The 24,835-nt window shown below is 35.7% G+C and overlaps 1 protein-coding gene across 1 annotated transcript in view; it reads left to right on the forward strand.

The window, feature by feature from the left end:
* Slc49a4 (solute carrier family 49 member 4) overlaps positions 1-24,835 on the forward strand; it is a 67,620-nt gene that overhangs the window by 30,658 nt on the left and 12,127 nt on the right. Inside the window, exons 5-7 of the mRNA XM_042669369.1 lie at positions 6,923-7,031; positions 13,694-13,761; positions 17,810-17,937. Coding sequence (XP_042525303.1) covers positions 6,923-7,031; positions 13,694-13,761; positions 17,810-17,937 — 305 coding nt within the window. The remainder of the gene's footprint in view (positions 1-6,922; positions 7,032-13,693; positions 13,762-17,809; positions 17,938-24,835) is intronic.

Here is a 24,835-nt window from a genome sequence, read left to right on the forward strand (position 1 = left end):
GTGACTTAAATCAAAATAATTCCATGTTTTGTAAAAGTTAATTTGAGATAGTAATTTTCATCAATTATTAATCAAGCTGCAACTAATTGATATAATACTAATTAAATATTTCGATGTCCTACCAGAAATCTATCTTGAAAAATCACCTCAAACAAAAGTGTCTGTGAGTGTTATATTATCCACAGACCACCTGTACAATAATTTACTTAATATTTTTTAAACCAAATCTCTTATTTTCTTTACAGAATTTTCTTTTATATAAAGACATGTCACACAATAGCATCTGTAAAATTAGGAGTTTTATGTGTTTTTATAGATTGTTTTACTAGTGTGTATTTGTTAATGAGCATGAAAATAAACAAGGGCCTGTCAGTACAAGCTGAATAAAATACTACTATGATTCACCTAAAATCACCTCATGTGCCACCAGTAGAGTCATACTTTTAGAAATTTAATTATTTTATTTTATTGGCTTAATTTATGTGTAGTTAGATGAAATTCTGCCCTTAAAAGCTCCAGTGCCAGTATTAAAATTAATTCTTTGGAGATAGAGAAAATCATCACTTCTGATTATGTCTTCCATTTGGACCACTTGAACTTATCTTTTGAATTTCTCCCCATTAAATTGTAATAAGCATGTATTACTTTTAGTTATTATATATTATTCTTTCTAATTGGTTTTTTCTTATCTTCCTCCCAAATGTCAAATTCCTTACAGTAAAGAACTATTTCTGGTATATTCTATTCTCTGGTAATCTTGTCCAATAGTAATATAATTCAAGCTACATGTATAATCCTTTTTAGTAGCCTCATTAAGAAAAATGAAAAGAAATTAAACTTAGTGGTATATTTTATTCAACATAATTTATACCTTAAACATCTTACCATGTAGTCAATATTAAATTGAATGATTTGGTATTTTACATTCTTATATTTGTATAAATCTTTGATACCCAATGTCTCATACCTTTACAGCATATTTCAGTTTTGAACACTAAATTTTCCCTGGAAATAGTTGGAATATATTTAAATCTTATTAAATTTAAAATTGAAAAGCATTCATTGAATGATGTTCTTCACATTGTACTATTTATTTAAAATTAAAAATAAATAGAGCATTTTCAAGTTTTGAATGGACAGACTTTATTTTTTTTTTTTTTCAGTCATGGGGCCTGAACTCTGGGCCTGGGTACTGTCCCTCAGCTCTTCAATGGGATAGACTAAATAAAATGGAACAGAAAATAGTATTGTATCACATGTATTGGGGATACATGTTTTGGGGAGACTTTTAGTTCAGCATATATATATATATGTATATATGTATACATATATACATATATATGTACATGTGCATGGGTATATATGTATATATATATATACATATATATATGTACATGTGCATGGGTAGGTCACAAAATAAATTCTTACTTTAGGGTACAATAAGAAATTTTTGAAAACTATTTCTCTCTAATGTATTTCCTTCCACATACTAAATAATGAAAAATGCTAGTTACATTGAATTGTAGTTAGTGGCACACATTGGAAGATGATAGATTAAAATAGTAGTTTTAAAAATTCTGTTGAGCTAAAACATTTTCATGCAAAGCTAGCAGAAGAAGTTGACTATCAAGATAAAGCTGTATAAATAGATTGGGGTCATACTTTATTAGGCCATACTAGTAATTTGGGACCATTCTGTAGGAAATAGAAGGCATTAAAGAATTATATGCTAAGGAATTATATACAAGATAGTTCTGACAAGAATTAAGAACTATTATGATATACCTTATGTTTATTTCTAATTACCTAAGACCAAAGATCCAGTCTGAGTTTAAATCATAAAGCATAGTATCTTTCTTCTCTGATTTTTGTTTTTTTTTTACCACCTCCTATCATTCTTTGGCTGCTTCCCTCATTGGTCTGTTTACTTTTCACCATGGCCTGCGCTCCCTTTGGCTGTCCCAGGGAGCTCTGTAGACCTTCCTTGCCACATTCCCTTAGTCTGCAATTTAACTTCTCTGCTCTTTTCAAGACCTTCTGAAATTAACACTTACTGGATTAATCAGAACAAGGGAACAACTGACTCTGAGTTCTAATTCCATTGTCTAGGGGCAGAAAAAAAAATCAATGACCATGCCTCAATGTTTTCACTGCAGCTATTTATTTATTCTCCATGTGAGTCCTTCCTCTTAATCTGCTTTTATCCTATGTAACCTCAGGTCGACATTTCTTTCCCTTTATGTATTGGTGCTGATGTTTGATGATGATTATTGTTGTTGCCGTTTAGACTTTAAGAGTCAGAGTTGAGTTGGACAGGTTCCTTATTGAGGGCACATGGTCATATTCACTTAGTTTTTTTACTCATTGCCTTGTTTATGTTTCCTCATCTTCCTAATCACCTCTCAAATGCCATTTGTGTATATTCCTTTGTCTATTTGCTTAGCAGTGTGTATATTATTTTGCATGAGTATATATTTATATGTAATATTATATATCATTCTGTTTAGCTGTTTTCAGTAAATAATATATAAGGTTTATAAGCTATGTTTGGGAATGTTCCAGTAATAAGTAAGATAGGCAAGAACCCCACATTTCCTTAGCCAATATCTAACAATTATTTTTTTAATAAGTTTGTATTACTGTGAAAATACCATACAGAGGGGTTACAATTACATGAGCAAGGTAATGAGTTGTTACCTCCTCCTTTGTTTTTCCTCTACCATCCCTGCCCTCCCATCTCCACAACTATTGATATGTAAGCAATATTGTTATTTGTGCTTTACCCACGTCCTCCTTTTGACATTATAAAGTACATCTCAGAGGACAGATCATATTAACCCATATGTTAAAAAATATTGGCTTGGCCATCCATATGTTAAAAAATATTGGCTCTGCTAGGCACCAGTGGCTCATGCCTATAATCCTAGCTACTCAGGAGGCTGGGATCTTAGGATCACGGTTCAAAGCCAGCCCGGGCAGAAAAAGCCGTGAAACTCTTATCTCCAATAAACCACTCAGAAAACTGGAAGTGGCATTGTGGCTCAAGTGGTAGAGTATTAGCCTCAAGTGCTAGAGTATTAGCCTTGAGCTGTGGAGCTGAGGGAGAGCACTCAGGCCCAGAGTTCAAGCCCCATGATAGAAAAAAAAAAATGGCTCTCTCTTTTTTTCAGGAGTCTTACTTTTTAGCTCAGACTAGCCTCAACTTCATATCTATAGCCTGTGTACTTAGGAACTCTTTTTAGATATAAATGTGTTGTCAATATCTTACCTCACAGTTTCTTAATACTTTATTAATTTCAAATCAGTGTTTCAGTTTCTATAGTCTCATAAATTGTTTTCAGAATATTTTTTTGTTTTAATCTGGCTCCAGATTCCGCATTTGATTGAATGTCTTATAACCTCTTTCCATTTCCATCTCTTTTTCCCTTGTAATTTACTTGTTGAAGAGCTAATTCTTTTGCCTCCAGAATCTGGATTTTTTTAATTTTTTTTTAAATTTTATTTTATTGTAAAGATTCTATACAGAGGGGTTACAGTTACATGAGTAAGGTAATAAGTACATTGTTTATTGAGCATTGTTACTCCCTCCTTTGTTTTTCTCCTACTATCTCTTCCTTCCCCCAGTACCCCTCTTCCGCTTCCTCCCCCCCCCCCCCCCCAAGTTGTAAAGTTCATTTCTTCTTTTTTCTTTTTTTTTTTTTGCCAGTCCTGGGGCCTAAACTCTGGGCCTGGACACTGTCACTCAGCTCTTCAGTTCAAGGCTAGCACTCTACCACTTGAGCCATAGCACCACTTCTGGCTTTTTCTGCTTATGTGGTGCTGAGGAATCAAACCCAGAGCCTCATGCATGCAAGGCAAACACTCTACCATGAGCCACCTTCCAACCTCTCATTTCTAACATAGTGTCTTGTGAGTATCCATTGTTGCAATGGGTCATCCTGTGTCCTTGTTTCAGCATTTTGTTATTCCCCTTTCCCTCCCCAAATTAGATAAATGTGTATACAAGGTACAGGGTACCAAAATCAAATAACAGTGACAACAGGTTGTCTCCTTGTGTAGTTTTTCATGTTCCTCTGTCCTTTGCATTTACTCCAGGTTCTTTTATTTATTTATTTATTTATTGTCAGTTGTGGGCTTCAAATCTGGGCCTTGGCACTGTCCTTCAGCTCTTCAGCTCAAGGTTATCGCTTTACCACTTGAGCCATAGCACCACTTCTGTTTTTCTGATGGTTTATTGGAGATAAGAGTCTCATGGACTTTCCTGTCCAGGCATGAGCCACAGATGCCCAGCTTCTCCAGCTTTTTATCCAGAGTTATGATCTGCTTTTAGGGATTTGCTGTTGCTTTTGTTTTTGTTTTCAAGACTCCCCCAGGACGCATTTGAATCTGTAGAACTCTCATTTTGTGATATGAGCACCGTTTCCAAGATGCATCCTTATGATTCGGTGTACATCTAGTTCTTTGTATTCTACACTCTTAATGGATCTATCACATTTACACAGATTGCACCCTCATATCTATCACCACAGGCCTCGGGTCTCATAAAGCTGAGAATTGCCCTGGAAAGTAGATCCTGCAGCAGGATTTCTAGGTGATAGTCTAAGCTAGATTTGCCAAGTATTGCCAGATTGCTGTCAGAAATGCCCACTTAACTTGGCATTATCTATATTCCTAATCTTTGACACTTTTGTTAAATATGTGTTGTGTGTAATGAGTAGGTTTCAGGCTCACATCTGATTGTTAGCCTTTAGGTATAGTCTACTTTTTAAACTTCTGCTTATAGCTTCTTTTTAAGGTGTTATACAGAGGGATTACCATTTTATAAGTCAAGCACATTTCTTTTTAGAACAGTGCCACCCTGTACCTTTGCTTTCCCTCAGTTCTCCCTCCTGTCCCTGCCCACAAGTTATATAGTTCATTTTCCATACCTTGTTGATTTTTTAATGAAATATTTACTCCCAGCCTATCATCTGCCTAATGATTTTGTCTATGTTTTCCTTAAACATTAATTTTTGGTTTTATCTTTCACATTTAGCTTATCATCCCACTGAGAATCTATCTTAAAATATGGTGTATACCAATGATACAGGGTTTTTTTTTCTCCAAAACATAAACTGTTACCATTTGCTAAACATCCTTAGCACTTTAATTTGTATTATATACTGTATTTCTGTACCCTGGATATCTAATCTTCTCCCTTGTTTTTTGTTGTTGTGTTGTTGTTTGGGGTTTTTGTTTTGGGTTTGTTTTTTTTTATGCCAGTCCTGGGACTTGAACTCAAGGCCCGGGATTGTCTGAGGCTTTTTTTGCTCAAGGATAGCACTCTACGACTTGAGCCACAGTTCTAGCTTTTTGCTGGTTAATTGGAGATAAGAGTCTCATGGGCTTTTCTGCCTGGACTGGCTTTGAACTTTGATCTTCAGATCTCAGCCTCCTGAGTAGCTAGGATTACACGCATGAACCACTGGCGCCCAGCTCTTCTTTTTGTTCTTGATTTAGTACCATACTGTTTTAATTACTTTGGCCATGCTATTTTTTTTAATATCTTAACTGCAAGGGCTTTCACTACCTTTTTTTAAAAAGGGTGACTTAGCCTTCTTAAGTTCTTTTAGTCCATATAATTTTTGGAGCTTATTTCATGAGTTTCTAGAAAAAATATAGCTGAAGTTTGTGATTGCATTAACCTAATTTGAGTTAAATTAATATCACCAACTGAGTGTCAATGTATTTAGATAGTGTCTGTCCCTTAAAGATTGCTTTTTCCACATAGATGTCTCTGACCTTTCTAGTTTATTCCTAAGATATTTTGTAGCTGTTGAATGGTATTGATTTTTATTAAATTTGTTTTTAAAACTAAACTTTTCATCTTGAGATAATTACAGATATACTTTCATTGTGAGAAATAATAACTTGAACAGTTTCCACCAATGATGGCATATTACGAAAGTAGTAGAATATCACAACCAGAAAATGGACACTGATGATCAAGATATACAACATTTCCATCATCACAACGATCCTCCTCTTGTCCTTTTATAGGCACACTTGCTGCGTCTCTCCCACACTGCCCTTCATTCTCTGCAAACACTAATCTGCTCTTTGTCACTGTATTTTTATCATTTCAAAGAAATTATGTAAATGATACTATATGGCATAAAATATTTCAACTGTTTTATTCTCTTTTTTAAAAACATATTGTAAAGGTGATGAACAGGGGGGTTACAGTTACAAAGTAAGGTAATGAGTACATTTCTTTTAACATCATTACCCCCTCTCAAGGTTTTATTCTCAGTATGATTCTCTGATGAGTCTCCAGGTTGTTGGATGTTACTTAAGTAGCTCATGCTTTTTTATTGTTGAGTAGTATTCCATAGTATGGACATGCCATTCTTCATATAGCCATTCACTCATTGAGTGATACTTTGTTGTGTCTAGTTTCAGGCTAAAAATTAGCTAGTATATGTATAATCTCTCCCTTTGTATGACTCATATAAACTCAAAAAAGAAACTAAAGGTACTGCCTAAATTTTCTTTAACTAGCAAATTTCTTTTTAGCTTTGCTTTTTTTCTACCTTAATTGTGAGGAGAAATAGTAATTTTTTTCTTTCAGATCAGAAAGTGTTTTTTGACTTGGTTTTACTGCCTACTCATATGAAATAATATTGGTAATTCAATAAACGTTAAATATAATACAGGATCACTGGTCATTTTAAATATTATAAACAAAAAAGGAAGATTATTCTTATAAAATTAAATTTTATTATTTTTATTTTTATCATTATTTATAAATTAAATTTAATAACAAATGGGCACATATTTTCTACTTCTGATTCTAAGAGTGCAGTTTCCAAAAGACTTAAATTTGGCATAACCATGAATTTTAATTCTAGATTTTTAGTTTTCTTTTACTTCTCTTTTACAGCAATTTGAGGTTTTTGATGATTGCTTTAGCATATGCTATACCACTTGGTGTATTTGCTGGCTGGTCTGGAGTTCTCGACTTAATTTTAACACCAGTTCATGTCAGCCAAGTAAGTATTTTATATGTGTATATGTTGTAGGTATTTTAGTTTTTTCAGTTTATGAGTACTGATTACATGTTCTTGGTATTAGCTTTAAGACTATGTAAACGTTCTAAATCAGTGTTGCAAAAACAAGATTCTATGAGACAACTAAAAGCTTGATTTTTGTAGACAGTAATGCATCTCACATTTCTTTGAGTGCTGTTAATGAGGCTGGCAGACAGAAGAAGGTAAAATCTTAGTTTTGTTGACTTCATCATTTGTCCTTGCTTCATACTTCATAAAGGAGTTTATGAGCCCATCATCAAATATATTGCTATTCATAACCTAATTTGTTTCTCTCTGGTCTCAGAACAAGTGTATCTTAACTTCTTTTAAAATAACCATTTCACCCTGCTTGATGTTATTGCTTCCTTCTCTTTGCTTCCAGAAAGCATGGTAGAAAAGGTAGAGAGAGATTTAGAGAGGCAAATGGAAGAAATTCAACACATTAGTGTGGTATGATATTCTGTTATATAATTTTGTCCATACTGCTTTGGAAGAACCATTGGATTCTTTGCCATTTTTCATTATCTTATAAGCTGTGCCCCATAAATGTTGTCATGCATGGCTTTTAAGGCCTTTCTTACATAGTGCAACTGGATATTTATATATAGAAATTGGATTGCTGGTTATTAATGTATACCTCCTTTCACAGATAATGCCAAGGTTGTCCAAAATGGTTGTCTCCATTTCCATTTATAATCCTACCAGCAGTGCATGACATTCCTCATTGTCCTATATCATTACCAATACTTGATTATGTGCACTTTAGACATGCTGATAGCTATGCACTTGTATGCCATTATACTGACATCTATGGATCTTTTCAAGTGTTAATTGGGTATTTGAATATCATTTTGGGGGACACACCTGTTCAAGCTCACTGTTGGGCTGCCTTTTTCTTACTGATCTAAAAGGAGAGAGCTGCAGAAGGAGGCTCCAAGGGGACTAGGTGAGGTTCCCTACACCAGTAAAACTGCTGAGAAAGGAGCAGCCATGGAAGGGCAAAGCTGCTAGAGGCTTATCAGGGAGAATGCTACAGAGTTTAAAGCAGAACAGAGCCATTAGAGAACAAGCAATGTCTTGAAGCTCTGGCACAGCCAATATCCTGACACCTTATTAGCAATTAATTAATGCTAGAAAGGTCAGACAATAAGCAGGGCTGTTCCCTAGATCTACTCTAGTTAGACCCACCATAAACAAAGCCTATACTGAGTGCCAAGCCCTGACAAAAGTCTGCAGAGGAGACAGTTTAGAGATTAAGCCCTGCCAAGTGAGAGAGGCTTTATTTCTACCCTACCCTAATAAAGCACAAAGCCAAGCAAGGCTACACAGATTCAGAGTGAAGAGCCAATAATCTGTCAACTATAACAACAACAACAAAAAAAACAATCATTTTAGAGGAATAATAAGAGAACCCAGAATCCTTACATTCATCATTCATAACAAACAGAATATAGTTACTGAAAAACACATTAGCTATGTGAAAAACAAAAACAAGTGTCAGGCACTGGTGGCCCACATCTGTAATCCTAGCTACTTAGGAGTCTGAGATCTGAAATATCACAGGTGAAAGGCAGGCCAGGCAGAAAAGTCCATGAGATTCGGTTTCTAATCAGCAAAAAGCTGGACTAAATGCTTTAAGTGGTAGAGCAGCACAAAGCCAGCACAAAGCCCTGAGTTCAGACTCTGGTTTGGGGAAAAAGTAACAAACAAGAAAGTACGACACGGGGCTGGGAAGGTGGCTCAGTGGTAGAGCGCATGCCTTGCATGCCAGAGGCCCTGGGTTCGATTCCTCAGCACCACATAAGCAAAAAGAAAAAAGACAGAAGTGGCACTGTGGCTCAAGTGGTAGAGCGCTAGCCTTGAGCTGAAGAGCTGAGGGACAGCGCCCAGGCCCAGAGTTCAGGCCCCATGACTGGACCCAAAAAAAAAAAAAAAAAAAAGAAAGTACGACACATATTTTTTAAAAAGAAAGCACTTAATAAAAACTAGACTAGGGGCTAGGAAGGTGGCTCAGTGGTAGAGCGCTTGCCTTGCATGCATGAGGCCCTGGGTTCGATTCCTCAGCACCATATAAGCAGGGGGAAAAAAGCCAGAAGTGACGCTGTGGCTCAAGTGATAGAGTGCTAGCCTTGAGCTGAAGAGCTGAGGGATAGCGCCCAGGTCCAGAGTTCAGGCCCTACCACCGGACCCAAAAAACAAAAAACAAAAAACTAGCCTAGGGCTAGGAATGTGGCTTAATGGTACAGTGCTTGCCTAGCATGCATGAAGTCCTGGGTTTGATTCCTCAGTACCACATACACAGAAAAAGCCGGAAGCGGCACTGTGGCTCAAGTGGTAGAGTGCTAGCCTTGAGCAAAGAGAAGCTCAGGAACAGTGCCCAGGCCCTGAGTTCAAACCCCAGAACTGTCAGGGGGAAAAAAAAAAAACCTAGCCTAAATAATCAAGATTTTCATAAACACATTTCCCTGTTATATTGTACAACTACATTGTTCAGCCATTACTCATATGTCACTGTTTAAAATTTAAATCAACTGAAATGAAATAAATTTAAAGTTGGACTTCCTCCTTCATATTAGCACTTTCCAAGGACTGTTTAGCCCACCTTGCATTCCTGGACTAACACCATCTGTCAGTGTGATACATCATACTACATGTCACTGGATTTAGTTGCTTCTTTTTTGGCATTTAAATTTATGAATGAGTGTAGTAGACTCCAATTTTTCTTTCTTGTCCTATCTTTTCAGTTTTAGTATCAATGTTTAAAAAATAACAGGAGCTTTAAAAGTAAGAGGAAATTTTTTTCTATTTTGGAAGAATTAATGTAAGATTAATTGATTAATGTAAGTATTTAATAGTATGTATCACATGGTTTTATTATGTCTCCAAGGACAAAACATTTGAGATGATGGTTATCTGCATCTTCTCTTGGTTACTTTTTTTTTTTCTTTTGGATCTTGGTTACTTTTTAAAACAACTTTTCCAGTGGCTTCCTGTTGTTTCTTTTCTATTCCATTGACTTTTGATTTTGTCTTTATGTCTTTCTTTCTTCCTGCTCTATTGAGAAAGAGTTTTAATGTAAATGCCTCAAATGTGTGTGTCTGTATCTGTCTGTGTGTAGCTGTGTTTGTGTCTAGGTGCCTGTAATGGGGCTTTTTCTGCTCAAGGCTGGCTCTCTGCTACTTAAGCACAGCTTCACTTTCAGCTTTTGGCTGATGAATTGGAGATAGGAATCTTACAAACCTGCCTAAACTGACTTTAAACCACGATCCTTGAGACCTCAGCCTTCTGAGTAGCTAGGCTCATAGGTGCCAACTTGTATTTTTCAGTGATAAAGTTTTTGATTGCATTTATAAGTTAAAATTTTCTGAGCAAATGATCTTGTTTCTAGTTTGATCTGTTATTCTAGTTTCAGGAATTGATACCATTTAAAGTTGGATTTTGGTCCTGTGGAATAATTTTCTATTTCCACTGCCACTTCCTATTAGAGTATAGCCCTTCTGAGTCCCAAATTAAGGCCTTACTAAGGTTTTTAGAAGACCATCTACCCCTAAGCAAGCCCCAATCTCATATTTTTTTGTTTCCTAGGTGAATGAGACTAGTAATAACTTCTCAGTTCTTTTTCTACATTGTTTTAAATCAGCAGACACTCTTAAAAAATTTTTCTCTAAGCACCAAGCTTAACTCTGATTTTCTTTCCCATCCTAGATCATGGTTCCATAGTCTGGATTGCCTGTGGTCTCTCCATCGACTTTAAACAGATTTTTTCCCTCAGATTTTTAGTTCTAAACTAGAATACTAATCCAAATTACCTAGAGTACCCAACTTAATCCATGCTATAGCAAAGGACCTTAATCTGAGGAATTTATAATAGGAATTTATTTCCCACCGTTGTGGAAGTTAGGAGGTCCAGAGTCAAGGTGCCAGCAGATTTGGTATCTTGTGAGGTCCTAGTCTCTACTTCAAGACAGCACCTTCTTGCTGCCTCCTCAGTGGCAGAAGAGTCAAGGTAGCTCTCTCAACCTCTTGTTTAAAGGATGCTAATCTCATGAGGGGGCACAGCTCTCATGACTTAATCATCTCCATATTAGGACATTGAGGATTAGGCTCCAACATACAGATTTAGAGAGGACACTGGTATTAGACCACAGCCATACCTGCACCCTTAGAAGAAAGTCTCGCTTTACTTTTCTGACCTACTTTTTTGGATAGCAAGTATTCCCAATGTGTTCAGTTCTGATAAGGAAAAAAATGCATTACCTATTTAAATTATGCTGACTTTGCATGTCTATGTCTTGTTCTTTAAACTCTAAGAAGCCCTTACAGGGTATCTTTCTCTGAACAGACTGGGAGATACAGTGTGTATGAAACACACCAGCTACTAAAAGGAAGTTTAAAATTAAATGAAAGCAAAAAAAATTTAAGGAAAATGTGCAGTTAATTATTGGGGAGAATTTTAATAACTAAAGTTACAAAGGATGAACAAAGGAAGCAGAAATGCACAAACTAGCATGAAAGGACCAGCATCAGTACAGCCACATGTATAATAGTCCTTTGCCTGGCACAAGACCTTATACACTGAGGGGGACCCTGTTACTAGCATCAAGGAAGTCTTAAACAATGATAGTAAGTGTCCTGCTATGAGAGAGTAGTCCTTCAGAACAGAGTCCTCTTAACACAAATGTCAGTGGCATGCAGGACAACAGATAATATAAGCTTTAGGGTATTTTCTTTCCTGAGACAGCATTTATATTTTCCAGAATTCCAGAATGGCAGCAAATACTGTAAGAGCAAAAACTTGAATAGAGTTAATGTATTGCTTAGACTAAGCTGCTGTGAGAAGTTGAACTCCTCAAATGCTAAAAGTTCTGAGGAAATTGTTCATGTTCATTGTGATCCAGGGCCATTGATCACAGTTTAGACAGATTCTTTTCCTCAGTCTGACTTAGATCCTTAAGTTTCTTCTTCTTTGGAGGCCTTAGTCTCCTTGGAACTTGTAAATATATTCCTGGGTGGCAACTAGGTAACCACATCTAGAGGGCAAGTAATAGAAAGGGAAAAGAAAATGTGGAAGAGGCACACAGCTGTTTTCTTAAGCTCTGTCTCACTTCACTTCTGCCCACTTTTCTAATGAGAACTTAAGTCACGTGGTCACTTTTAGATTGCATGTAATCTAACTAAGTACCAGACAGAAGAAGATAACATTTAGTGGTCAGCTGGCAATCCCTGTCACAAGTGTAGTGGAAAATATGAGTCAAAAAGTAAGAAAAAGCTGGGCGCCAGTGGCTTATGCCTGTACTCCTACTTACTGATATCTGAAGATTGTGGTTTGAAGCCAGCCCAGAAGGAAAGTCCATGAGATTCTTATCTCCAATAAACTACTCAGAAAAAGCCAGAAGTGGTGCTGTGGTAAAGCGTTAACCTTGAACAAAAAAAATGAAGCTCAGGGACAGTGTCCAGACCTTAAGATCAAGCCCCAGGACCAGCCAAAAAATAACAACAATAATAATAAAAAGTAGTTTGGGTAACTCCTAAGTGCCAGGTCAAAGTTGGACTTTACCCAAGCTAGTAATTATTTCTGAGCAGGGGAGTATAATGATTGAGATAACATTCTAACAATAATGGACAAACTAGATTCTGAGGAGCTTTTCAGAGGCTTTTGTAGGAGTCTGGAAATAAGAAATGAACTAATGAGTTGGTGTGGTTATCATAGTAAGGATAAAAAGGAGGAAAATGCACCAATATCATTAGATACACACAGAATTTCAGTGATAACAGCCAACTAAACATATATATTTAGCACTTTACACTTACAAGCTTATTTTTTACATTTATGAACTTATTGAACTTCAAAAAACTCTTATCATCATTCTACTGTTGCAGAAAATGAGATAGAGTGTGGTTTGGGACAGATAGCAAGTCATAGTAAGAGTTAAAGGTCCATGAGCGATGAGGAAACACAGACTACTTGAAAGAGTGTGGATGTGAAGGTAGGAAAAAGAAGATGAGCTAGGAGGAGCCCAATAAGGTGATGTTTATTGAGCACTTCCAGTGTGCTGGCCACTGACCCAAGTCCTGTGGATAGATTATGACATTCCATCCATTTTACACATAAAAAGACATAATTAGCCCTAGGTCACACAGCTAGTAAATGGCAAGATTAGAACTATTTTCCAAAGAGAAAAATAGGCTGTACATTTAAAACCTAGCTCAATGTCTCTTTCTCTACATTTTTCTTTCCCTTCTTCCCTCTCTTCTCTCAGTACATTTTCAGATATAGCCAGATGTTTTTGTACCTGTTTCCTAGTAGTTTCTCCTATATCAGTTATATTTAACTTTTTTGAGGTCATTGACCCTTCCCCATTGTCTTATGTATTCCTGGTATGTAGCACATACCTGAAAATATTTGTAAAATGATGTTGATTTTGTCAATGTAAATATTCCAGTAAAGCATAATCAAAACATTAGTTTGTGTTTATTATATATCTTATCATTACATGTACTTTCATAAGTAAAATTCCCTAGATTTGTTGTCATTTAAGTCATTATAGAGAATTTCTTTTTTATTTCCTTTTAGTTGCAACATGGCAGTCTTGCATTTAATGTGTCTGCTACTTTATTAACAGGTAGATGCTGGCTGGATTGGATTTTGGTCCATAGTTGGAGGCTGTGTTGTTGGAATAGCTATGGCAAGGTGAGAATATTTTTTTATATTAAACATGTGAGTGGAACAAAACTCCCCTAAATAAACATTAAAGTTTAGAGAAAAATGAAAGAAAAAAACCCCACAACATTCACTAGTAGAAATAATGGCATATCATTAGAGAGACACCTCCACGAATCCAAAGGAAGGTATGACAGTAAAAGCAAATCAGTAATTAACAAGAATAAGAAAGAGTTCAAAAGAATCCACTATCAGAGCATCTCATGAAAAGTTGGTCTCCTGATTATCCAGTGTTCATTTCTGGTTTTTTTTCCACAGATAGGTTCCAGTGGTTTCCTACTTTCATAGAGAAAAGGTTCCCATTTTCTTCAAACTCTTTGATTTTAACCCATTGTGACAACACATTTTTAAAATGAATCAGAAGGAAAAAAGGTCTCCTTCATTCTAAAAAAGGAAAGAATAAAAATGTTACTTTTTTAGTGAGTGACTGTGAAACCAATCTGATAATATTCATTCACTTGCTAAGTCATTTTACTCTTAATAAAAAACAAAATTAGGAAATCAGATTAACCAAGAAGGAAGAATTGAATTCTTCTTTCAGAAGATCAAATAAGATATATAACTCACCTTAATCTCTAAATACTTAATTATTATATGTAGATCTTACAGTTTGCTTAGTGTTTCTGGGATAATGAAAGAATAAGTTAACACCGAAACTTCTAAATCACTTTTTTGAGGTTTTTGTAAGTTAGGTAAACATTAGAATAAAAACCTAAGAGCTGAAGAAGTAGAATGGGAAAATATTCTTTATAGGAAATCACTGATTCCAAAATAGATTGTTCTGTCACATTTTGATAAGAAGCATACTAAAGTTTTCTAATTAAACATCCAAGCCAAATAAAGTGAATAATCATTGATCAAAACCAGTTCTGCATACTAAAAGACTGACAAGAGAATTGTTGTGCATCAGACATGACATCTCACATTTTATCTTTCTATAATCCATTCTTAACTATAGATAGATACAACTAGAGGAAAAATTAGGGCATTTTGTATTTATTTCAAGACAGGATATCACAGTGTAACTCAGGCTGACCTCAAACTTGTAATCCTCCTGTCTCAGCCTCCTTCTTCTGTAATTAGATTTTCTAAAGGCCATTACTGAAGGTTTTGGGTTCTATAACATTCTTTGATGTTATCAATGCATTTGAAAGGACTAGGTCCTCAAGAGCAGCAGGCCACACTGGTCAGTTTGTTCTTGTGTGATCAAAGTATGAAATGTTACTACACTTCAACTCTTACTTGACCCAGAAAGCTATTTTAGTCTCTCCTACCTTTACATCTACCTAACCAATGAGGAAATGTATGCAGCCTACCAAAATGTAAATCAGGAAAGGGGCTAGTAAGCTTGGAATTAGATAGCATGTTTTATATTTTCTTTTTTTATATATATTTTCTTGAGGAACATTTCTATCAAGCTGTGGAATCTTTCTCAGAGTTCGTAGAAATCTGATTGTGAACTTTCATAGATAGATGAGAACAAATCTGTCACTAAACAGAAGTGCATCTATTTCTCCCACCAAAAGATGGCTCTCATAGGAAGTCATTTTTGTTTAAAAAATGTGATCATGTCTAGTAAGTACAGAACAAAGGATTCCAGTACTGTTTAAGGACACGAATTATCATAGGAATTATAATCATTTTTTTTTAATTCAAAGTGGAGAAGACATAGCAAATGCTGCATTGGGGATAGGATATTTTTCTATAATAGAAATAATTCTAAAGAATGAAGCAATTGTGTATAGATACAGCCAGAAGATTATTCCTGTACAATCAACAGTTAATCTGCATGTGAAGAAAAGCAGTTGGAACTGCCAGGGCAGACAGGAGGGAGGGGGGGATTGGCATGCATTTTAGTTTCATATTTGTTCAGGAAAATAGTAGTAATTTCAGTACTTAAAATACTATAAAACCGCTAAGCTATATAGAATGGTCTTTGGTATTCTAGATGCTAATGGCTTTTTTGTTTGTTTTGTCTTACTTTGTGTGTCTATCTTATTTATGATTGATTAATTTATTTTTCTATGCCAGTACTGGAGTATGAATCCAGGGGCTGGGCCCTGCCACTCAAGGCTGGCATTCTACCATTTGAGCTACAGCCTCATTTATTGCTTGTTAGTAGTTAATTGGACATAAGAGTCTCATGGATTTTTCTGCCTCAGATTTTAGCCTTCGAGTAGCTAGGATCATAGGCTTCAGCCACTGGCACCTACCTTATTTTTTGTTGTTTTTTGAGACAGGGTCTGTTTATATAGCTCAGTCTGGCTTTCAACTCACCATGTAGCCAAGATTGGCCTCAAACTTGCAAAGTCAGGTTGTGGCCACCACACCTGACATGCTGTTTATATTCTTATTCTGAGGGAGCTTTCAATCTGATAGGGAAGACAAAAAAATTAAACAAGTACAAAAACAAGACAATTTCCAATAGAGAAAAACATTAGGAAGGAAAAAAAAACAGCATAAATGAGGAGCGTTAATATAAGGACAGGGCCTCTTCAGTGAATATGGAGGCTGTGTTAAACTGGAATGAGAATGAGCTGGGGCATATGCACTCCTGAATGGAATGAGCCATGTCAGGGTCTGGAGCTACCGACTTTGCACACAGACAAGTAAGCAATCTTAGCATGTATGAGAAACAAACTCAGCTGTCTAATGGGAGCAGAACAAGGCAGGGAGAGGCAGATCAGCATGAGGACCCCAGAGGCTCCGAGCGAGCTTTGGGGAACCTTTTTTTTTTTTTTTTAATTTAATTTAATTTTATTTGTGAACATACTGTACAGAGGAGTTACAGTTACATGGGCAGGATAATGCGTACATTTCTTACCAAGCATTGCAGCCTCCTCCTTTGTTTACCCTTCACATCCCTTCCCAGCCTCCCCGCTCCCCCCCTAATCCCAATCCTTCTCCTTCCCCCCCTCCTCCTCCCCCCTCCCCCCCCTCCCCTTTCCCCCCCCTCCCCTTCCCCCCCCCCCCCCCCCCCCCCCCCCCCCCCGGCACCAACGTTGTAAAGCTCGTTTTGGACATGACAACTTGTACTTCTCATTGTTGCAACAGGTCCACCTGTATCTTTAAACAACTGGTTTTTCCCCATCTCCTCCACAAGTTATACTGACATCAAATATAGTGAAAGCAGGGGTTATACTGTGGGGGAGGGACATACAAAGCAACAAAGAGATAATCTTATAAATGTGTTAGAAACACATGCATGAAAGAAAAAAACATTAAAATACACATCTAAGGGTTCATTTTCCTGACATCACATTATCTTACCTTTTCCGCTTGACTCATACATATACTAGATATTGCAAATAAGGGAAACCATGGGACCTACGTTTCTTTGGGCCTGGCTTACTTCACTTAATATAATTTTTTCCAAGTTTTTCCATTTCCTAACAAATGGGGCAATGTCATTCTTTCTGATGGAGGCATAGAATTCCATTGTGTATATATACCACATTTTCTTGATCCATTCATCTACTGAGGGGCATCTGGGTTGGTTCCATATCTTAGCTATGGTAAATAATGCTGCAATAAACATAGTTGTGCTGGTAGCTTTAGTGTGGTCTTGTTTGTAAACATTAGGGTAAATGCCCAAAAGTGGGATTGCTGGGTCATAGGGGAGCTCTATGTGAAGTCTTTTGAGGAACCTCCATACTGCTAGCTTTGGGGAACCTTTGAAGTGCATTTCCTGGGTGACTTTTCGGAACCCTATCATTGAGATCAACAAGTTAACCTATTTTCTTAATGTATATTCATTATAGAATGGGTAAAAAGTATAAAAATTCAAAAGAAATGTGGCATTTGAAAATGTAAAATTTCATCCTGTGAATTATATAGATCAAACAGAGATGACCTTTTGTGTGCTTTCTAAGATTAAAAAAGAAAAAGGATTACAACGTACTATCATACACACAAAGAAAAGTAATTGTGTTTAAAAAAGTATGTCACTAAATTAAAAAAACAAACAGAAAAGCCCTAAAAGTCCAGCTAGGATTAACAGAAAATTGTTTCCTCTCAGGTTTGCAGATTTTATCCGGGGCATGCTGAAACTGATTCTTCTCCTCCTGTTTTCTGGGGCGACACTGTCATCCACATGGTTCACCCTAACCTGTTTGAACAGTGTCACCCACCTGCCTTTGACTACAGGTGAGCACTGTTTTTAAGCTCTGAGTAAGTATTTTCAGTTCATAGGAATACACATACTCTGACAGTAGAACTTCTTTTTGCTGTCCTTCAGTAATCGTTAAGTCTCAATTTCCAGACATCATACCACCATCCCAAGAAATTACCTAAAACCATTTAACTGGCATGTTACCTATGGAAAAGAAATGTGTTCTTTAACTTAAATTCATAAGATAGAAATGCTTGTATTCATTTAAAATTTATATCAGAACATAGTACAAAGATTTTATTTATAGTCATTACCTCACTATTAAACAGTAAAGAAGATGATGGCAGGGCTATTTAATGTATACTTTAATAAAATTCTTTAATCAGCACCTATAGCTTTATTTTATATTTAGTTTTATTATATCAGTACAAAACCAAAATTTATGGAAAATGCCTTTTGCAGTTATAATAGCCAGCATACTTAGCTCATCTAACTGATCTGAAACATTTGTAGTTGCTATTCTTTTTATTGTTAATTAGTTCAGTACCTGATTCTATTACTGTTGTAATAAGTTATTAAACTTAGTGGTTTATTAAACAGCATAAATTGATTATGTTGCACTTTTATAGGTTAGAATGAGACCCACAATGAGTGTCACTGGGTCACAATCAAAATGTGGGTAGACTGTAAGGAAGAATCTGTTTTCTCTCCTTTTCTAGCTTCAGGAGACTGCCTCATTCATTGGCTCATGGCTCATTCTCCACAGCCATCAACAGCAGGCCAAGTCCTCTCATACTGCAGGATTGCAGCTCTTTCCCATAGTCATGTTGCACTCTGCACTCTCCTCCTCTGCCTTCCTCTTCTTTTTAAGGATCTTGTGACCACATCAGACCCTCTCAGATAATCTAGAATAACCTCTCAATTTTGAACTCATATGATCAGCAAATTTAATTGTATTTTGATCTTAATCTTCTTTTCAATCGGAGGTAACATATTTACAATTTTCAGAAGCTAAGATATGAATCTTTGAGGAAGAAGGATATTATTCTGCCCACTACAGGATCCTTTTTTTTTTAATTATTGTGATAGATTATTGTGTACACTAGGGGACTCTGTTATTCCTTCTTCCTTTTGTTAGCAAACAGTTGCTTAAGAGTCATATTTCTTACTCCATTTTCGTGTAATATCTATCTACCTTTTGGATTATGAGCTTAATTATAGGATTACTTGTTATGAAAGTCGATTTAGGGCTAATATGTCATAACAAGCATTTGTATGAGTAGGAACAAATAAGAATGTGAGCAGGCCCCATGGGACTTCTTGCAGTGGCATGTAAAATCCATGAGAAGGAGGGTTGCTTGTGTCTCCATATGACTGAGGAATACAATATATCCCAGCTTGGATCTCTGCACTGTACAGTAAAAGAAACAGTTTACCCATCCAAGGCAGCAAATCTTTTGAACGTATTTATCTTTGCAAAGGTTGTTTTTCAGTAGTTGGTGTATTATAAAGCAAACATCATACAAAATCAGTGCAGAATAGAAAATCATTCTGATTTGAGATATAAGAAGTTGTGCAGTGCCATCAAATACACACATTCCCTTAGTAAAAAATTGTAGTCATTTAAGAATTAAATAGAACTGTATTTCTCTGAATTTATGGGTATGGCCTTTTAAATAGCTACTAAATTGTTAGGGCATAATTATTTATTCAACTGCTTAAATAACTATGTAATTGTTCACTTTCTTTTGATCTTGGGACACCATGAAAAAATTACTGAGATACTATGAGTGCTAAGAACTGGGAAACCTTAACCTGTTCTGCTGGCAGTCCTCTCTCTCTCTTCAGTGTGTGCATTATTTGAGAAGTATTGTTGTCCAAGGTAAAAATTAGACCCAGAATAAAATATATGCACTATTTTTACATAATGTTCCCAATTTTTGGCAAGTATAATGGGCCAGACTAATTTCATAACTTAGCATTTGAACAACACTAGTGGGACAGTCTTAGTTTATAACTCTTCTTACTCAGGACAATACACACAGATTTTTTTTCATGGTATGATATGTCAAGGAAACATCTGTAAGATTTTCTTTATAAGTGTCAAATATTGAGTACCTGAAAAACAAAATTCTTTCCCTCAAATTAAAGATAGAATATTTATTATGGGATAACATGTTTCTTCTACTTTAGGTATTTTCTATTCAACATGACCAAATTAACAGTTATTTCTGAGTAGAGGCATTAGGTATGAGTTTAATTTTTACCTCTATTTTATATATTTGTAAGCGTGTTTTCTTTCTCTAGTCATGGAAAAAATATATTTGAAAATAATACATCCTTTTAAATCTTACAAGAACATTAATGTTTGTGACCCTGATCAAAGACCCTGTTTTCCTAGTCTGTTGAAAATAATCGTATTGGACAGAAATGAAAGAATTCTAAATTAAATTAAGAAAGGAATAGAAAGGTTGAGTTTGACCATCTTAACAATTGTAAACTCTATCAATCCTACTGGTTTCAATTGCAAGTCTGTTTCAGAATATCACATCTATTCCTGAAAAAATAATTTTAACTTACAAAGACTGTATTTTAAAGACTGTGCTTGTTTACATTCCTTTTCTAAATTGTCATAGTTTTTTTCCTCTCCTTTCATCAAGTAATTCCTTCAGTATATTTCTTAACTTCCCTAACAGTCTGAAGCATAGACTTACATCTTATAAATTCTGTCCCCAGCTCCCACCCCATCACCTAGCCCTCATGAATGGATGAATGGGTGAATGAATGAATGAATCAATGAATCGAGTATATGTTATGCCCACTTGATTGTAGAAGACAAGCCTTCTTGCTAGTGGTAGTAAGTAAGCATAGTCACTTCATTACTCAGTGGTGGCTATCGGAATGAAAAGGTCACATTTTAATGGAAGAATAGAGAATTGGGATGTCTAATCACAGATATCCTTACTGCCTTTGTAAAAATCTGACCTAATTCCTTTTAGATAAAAGAGGTTTAATGAGAGAGAACTTATTACAAAATTTATTATTCACAAATCTAGACCTAGGGTTGCTATTTAAAGTCAGTGATGGCAATTTCATGTTTCTTTTTTAATGATCATTATGAGGAGACTATCTAGTCTTTGTCCTCTTAGTATTTCTATTACAGGTTTTTATATATCAGGAGAATCTATCTCCATGAAAAGTATGTGAACTAAAGCCATGTTCCATACAGTGATGTTTGGGGGTGGGGAGGGAAAGTAGCAGAAATGATAGCTGTCTTGCTTTGTGTAAGTGCACTGTTTGGTGTTCACAGGACAGAATCACCTAAAAACACGTTTCTTAGAATGTGTTCAAATCATCAAGCAATATGTGACTGTATGCAGTAATAATATGGACATAGTAAATTAAAAACTATTTTGATCAACATATAGGGAGGCTATAAGTGCCAAATGTTCCTGTTTTCTGTAGTCCACTGATCTCATTACTATTGTTGCTATCTCTGCAAAAGAAAAACTGGGTCATCACATTCTCTGCAGAGGTACACTGTGTTGGTATGTGTGCTTGCTTCCACACACCTTCCCGGAGACTATCAGCTAGATGCCTTTTTCCCCTCCTTAGGGAAATTCAGTATTTACCGTTGTATTCATTAATTGAAGTACTTAACAATAGAGAAAATTTAAAAAACCTCATAACTAGATTAACATGAGCTTCAGAATTTCAAAGCTTGAGCTACAAACAAAATTATGAAAATACATTATTCACCTTATCTGAGAATGAGCTGTCTAGCCCTGTTGGTCACAACCCACACAGTCATTTTTTTTACTGAACAGATGAACACTTGGAAAATGGCATTTTGAAAAATGGTAGCACTTTGGTGTTGAGTTTGCTGAAACAATATAATTTGACTGCCTGACGGAAATTGCCTCGAGAGATTATTCATCGAGTTTCATCTAAAGTTACTAGAGTGCCATGCATGATGTGATACCAAACAAATCCAGGGTAGGGGTTAGGAAGGATGTCTAACTAAACAAAGGTTTTTAGGAATGATGTGAGAGCTGGCCACAAAGTGACTTCTAGTATTAAATATACTCCACTGGATTAAAAGGCATGTGATATGTATAGGCTAGAGATGAGTAAGCCTCTTGATTGTTATGTGTTAAAATAGCCATATCCCATTTCTAACAGCATGTAAAGAAATAAACACACATACGCACCAAAGTGTGGGGAAACTTAGAAAATCCAGGAAAGAATAAGAAATATAGTTAAAGAAATGCACATTTGTGAAGAAATGTGGGGTTTAAAACTTTCAGGAAAGAAAGCTAAATAGTGACTTAATTACTCTTTTCAGTATTATAGACTAAAAGTACCTTAGTCATGTGCATGGTTGGTTAGAAAAGGGAAATAGAATAGGGATTAAAAGGAGAGACGAATGGATTTGTAAAAACTCTCAATGTAAGAATCATGAAATGCTCAAAGAATCTATCGAGGAAGATCAGGTAATGTTGATCCATGGAGGTTTTCAAGAAGAGAAGTCAGTCTTTAGTCAGAGTCTGGGTTTCCTACAGGTGGAGCACTTGCCTGGTTGACCAGTCAGTGTTCCATGATTTAGTAGCACGCTGTCTTCTTCAGAACCGTACATAATTCTTTTGGAGCTGGGAAGTTCCTGGCAAACCTTTACCAATAAATAGTATCTGATTTCGCAGGCTCCACCCTATAAAGGTCTCCCTCTTACAAAGGATTATTAGTTGTATTTCATTTCTGCAAGATCTTTTCTCCATAAGGAACTGTAAATGTAACAGTCAGCTTTTATAAGACTACAGTATGCCAACAAAAAGGCTAAATAAGGAACACCTGCAAATTAATAACACAGAAAGGAAATCATAGCTGCTAATGAATGTTGCTACAGAAATATGCCCTCTCCTCATCTGGAGCCATTTTAATTAGTGGTAGGTTATGAAGGTCACAGCAATCACTTTTTAGTAAGAAAATGTGATGCTCAACTCAGTGATGTAGGAACATATATCTGTGCATGTATGTGTGTGCATTCTTTATATTCACCCACTGTGCTCAAAATCTGTGGAAAAAATATGTAGTTAATATGTGAATATTTCTCTTTATTGCTCAGTTTTGCTTTACAGATCTGTCTTTTTCAAAAAGAAGTATTTTAATTTGCAATATCAAGTTTAGATTATGAAATAGTTGTAGTAAAAAATCTATAACCTAATAATTCCCAGTTAACTTTATTATGAAATAATAGCTCAGTCACTATGCACAATAGTAAAAGTTTGTCTATAAAGTATATTAATGTCCTAAGCCTACCCTTTAGGGAAGTTTCTTGGTTTAACTAATACTTAAGATAATTCATAATAAAAGTCTATTTGTTATTTTCTGTTTTTTATTTTTTAATAAAACAGTAAACAGTTTGTCTCTCCACCTAGAAGCATTGTAGCATATTTGGTTTTTGTGGTCTGGTCAAACTCTTCTTGTGACATAATTTTAAATTTTTTACTGAACTACTTAAATAAATCTTACTCATTATTTGACACAATAATCTCTTCTATAACATCTCAGATAAATGTTCATCTGACTACAGCTTGGATATCCTACAAAAGAAAATTACCTATCTTGTTGCTGGTCAGCTCTTAGTCCTAGAAAGTCTTTCCCAGTGAGTTATAACTAATTTGGAGCAACAAGCTCCAGAGAGTATGTCAACCCCCTCCCTCTTCCATATGGCCCTTGAACTGTTTGAAGGCATCTGTCATATCTCACCTTGGCCTTTAGTCCAATTCCTCCTTAGATTTAAATTCGGCGCCACTAACCAACCTGAGTATATCAGAAAATGCTTTTCTCCTGAAAACATTCCTGAATCTGCCACACAGAACCCGGAAGGCTGTTGCTGCTCATGATTAAATGTGGCCTTTTTTGAAAAGAGTGAAATGTAGTTATCTTCTTAGTACTGCCCATACCTGACTGCTGAGCCAGATATGTGTCTCATTCCTTTAGCAACTTACATGTCATAGGCATCTGACAAGTGGTTTCAAAGAAAGGCTCAAGCTAAGTTTTCTTATTAGGCAGTGAACTTTATACCCATTTTACATTTATCATGATTAAAATTCACCTTTTTGTTTATAACATTTTGATGCTCTATTTTTGAATTTCATCTAATATACAGTCACTTTCAGCTTTTGTGTTGAATACAGATTTGGAGAGCATGCCATTTGTATCAGGACTACTAAATAAAAATATACCAAGTGTTGGTTTTAGTTTTTCAATCCAACACAGTGGCTAATAGATAACATGCTGGAGTCTGTAGGTCTTTATAATATTATTAGCACTACGAATATCCTTGATAACTAAATTTTTTCTTTTACTTTCAGAACAGTCATTCCAACTATAAAATGCTTAATTTGGGTCTGGGAAGTTGGCTCAGTGGTAGAGTGCCTGCCTTGAATGCATAAGGCTTTGGGTTCGATTCCTCAGTACCACATAAGCAGAAAAGGCCAGGACTGTGCTAGCCTTAAGCTGAAGAGCTGAGTGACAGCACCCAAGCTCAGAGTTCAGGCTTCACAACCTATAAAAAAAATTTTTTTAAAGCTTTATTTACTTGTCTCTAAGAGTTGGTAGAATGGTCAAATGATGATAATATGTAATTTATGTAAAAGCAGTTTTGAAGATACTAAAAATTATGTGTGTTAGGAAGTTGTTATTGGTAATAACTTGGGAATCTCAAGATTAAATGGAATCGTTCTTATTTTTATCTGAAATTTTGTGATTTGTTTCATAATTACTGATTACCTAAGAGTTTGAATATTTTTTAGTAAAAAATGTATTTAGACAGTTTTCCTTCCCTAAAGTTTAGAAATCTTGTCAAAGGAACAGTACTTTCAGAGTTATGTGTTTGAAATACATTCATTATAACTGTGGTTTGTGCTATAG

The sequence above is a fragment of the Dipodomys spectabilis genome, unplaced genomic scaffold (genome assembly GCF_019054845.1).
Source record: "Dipodomys spectabilis isolate Male_0828 unplaced genomic scaffold, ASM1905484v1 ptg000017l, whole genome shotgun sequence".
NCBI classification, from domain to species: domain Eukaryota; kingdom Metazoa; phylum Chordata; class Mammalia; order Rodentia; family Heteromyidae; genus Dipodomys; species Dipodomys spectabilis.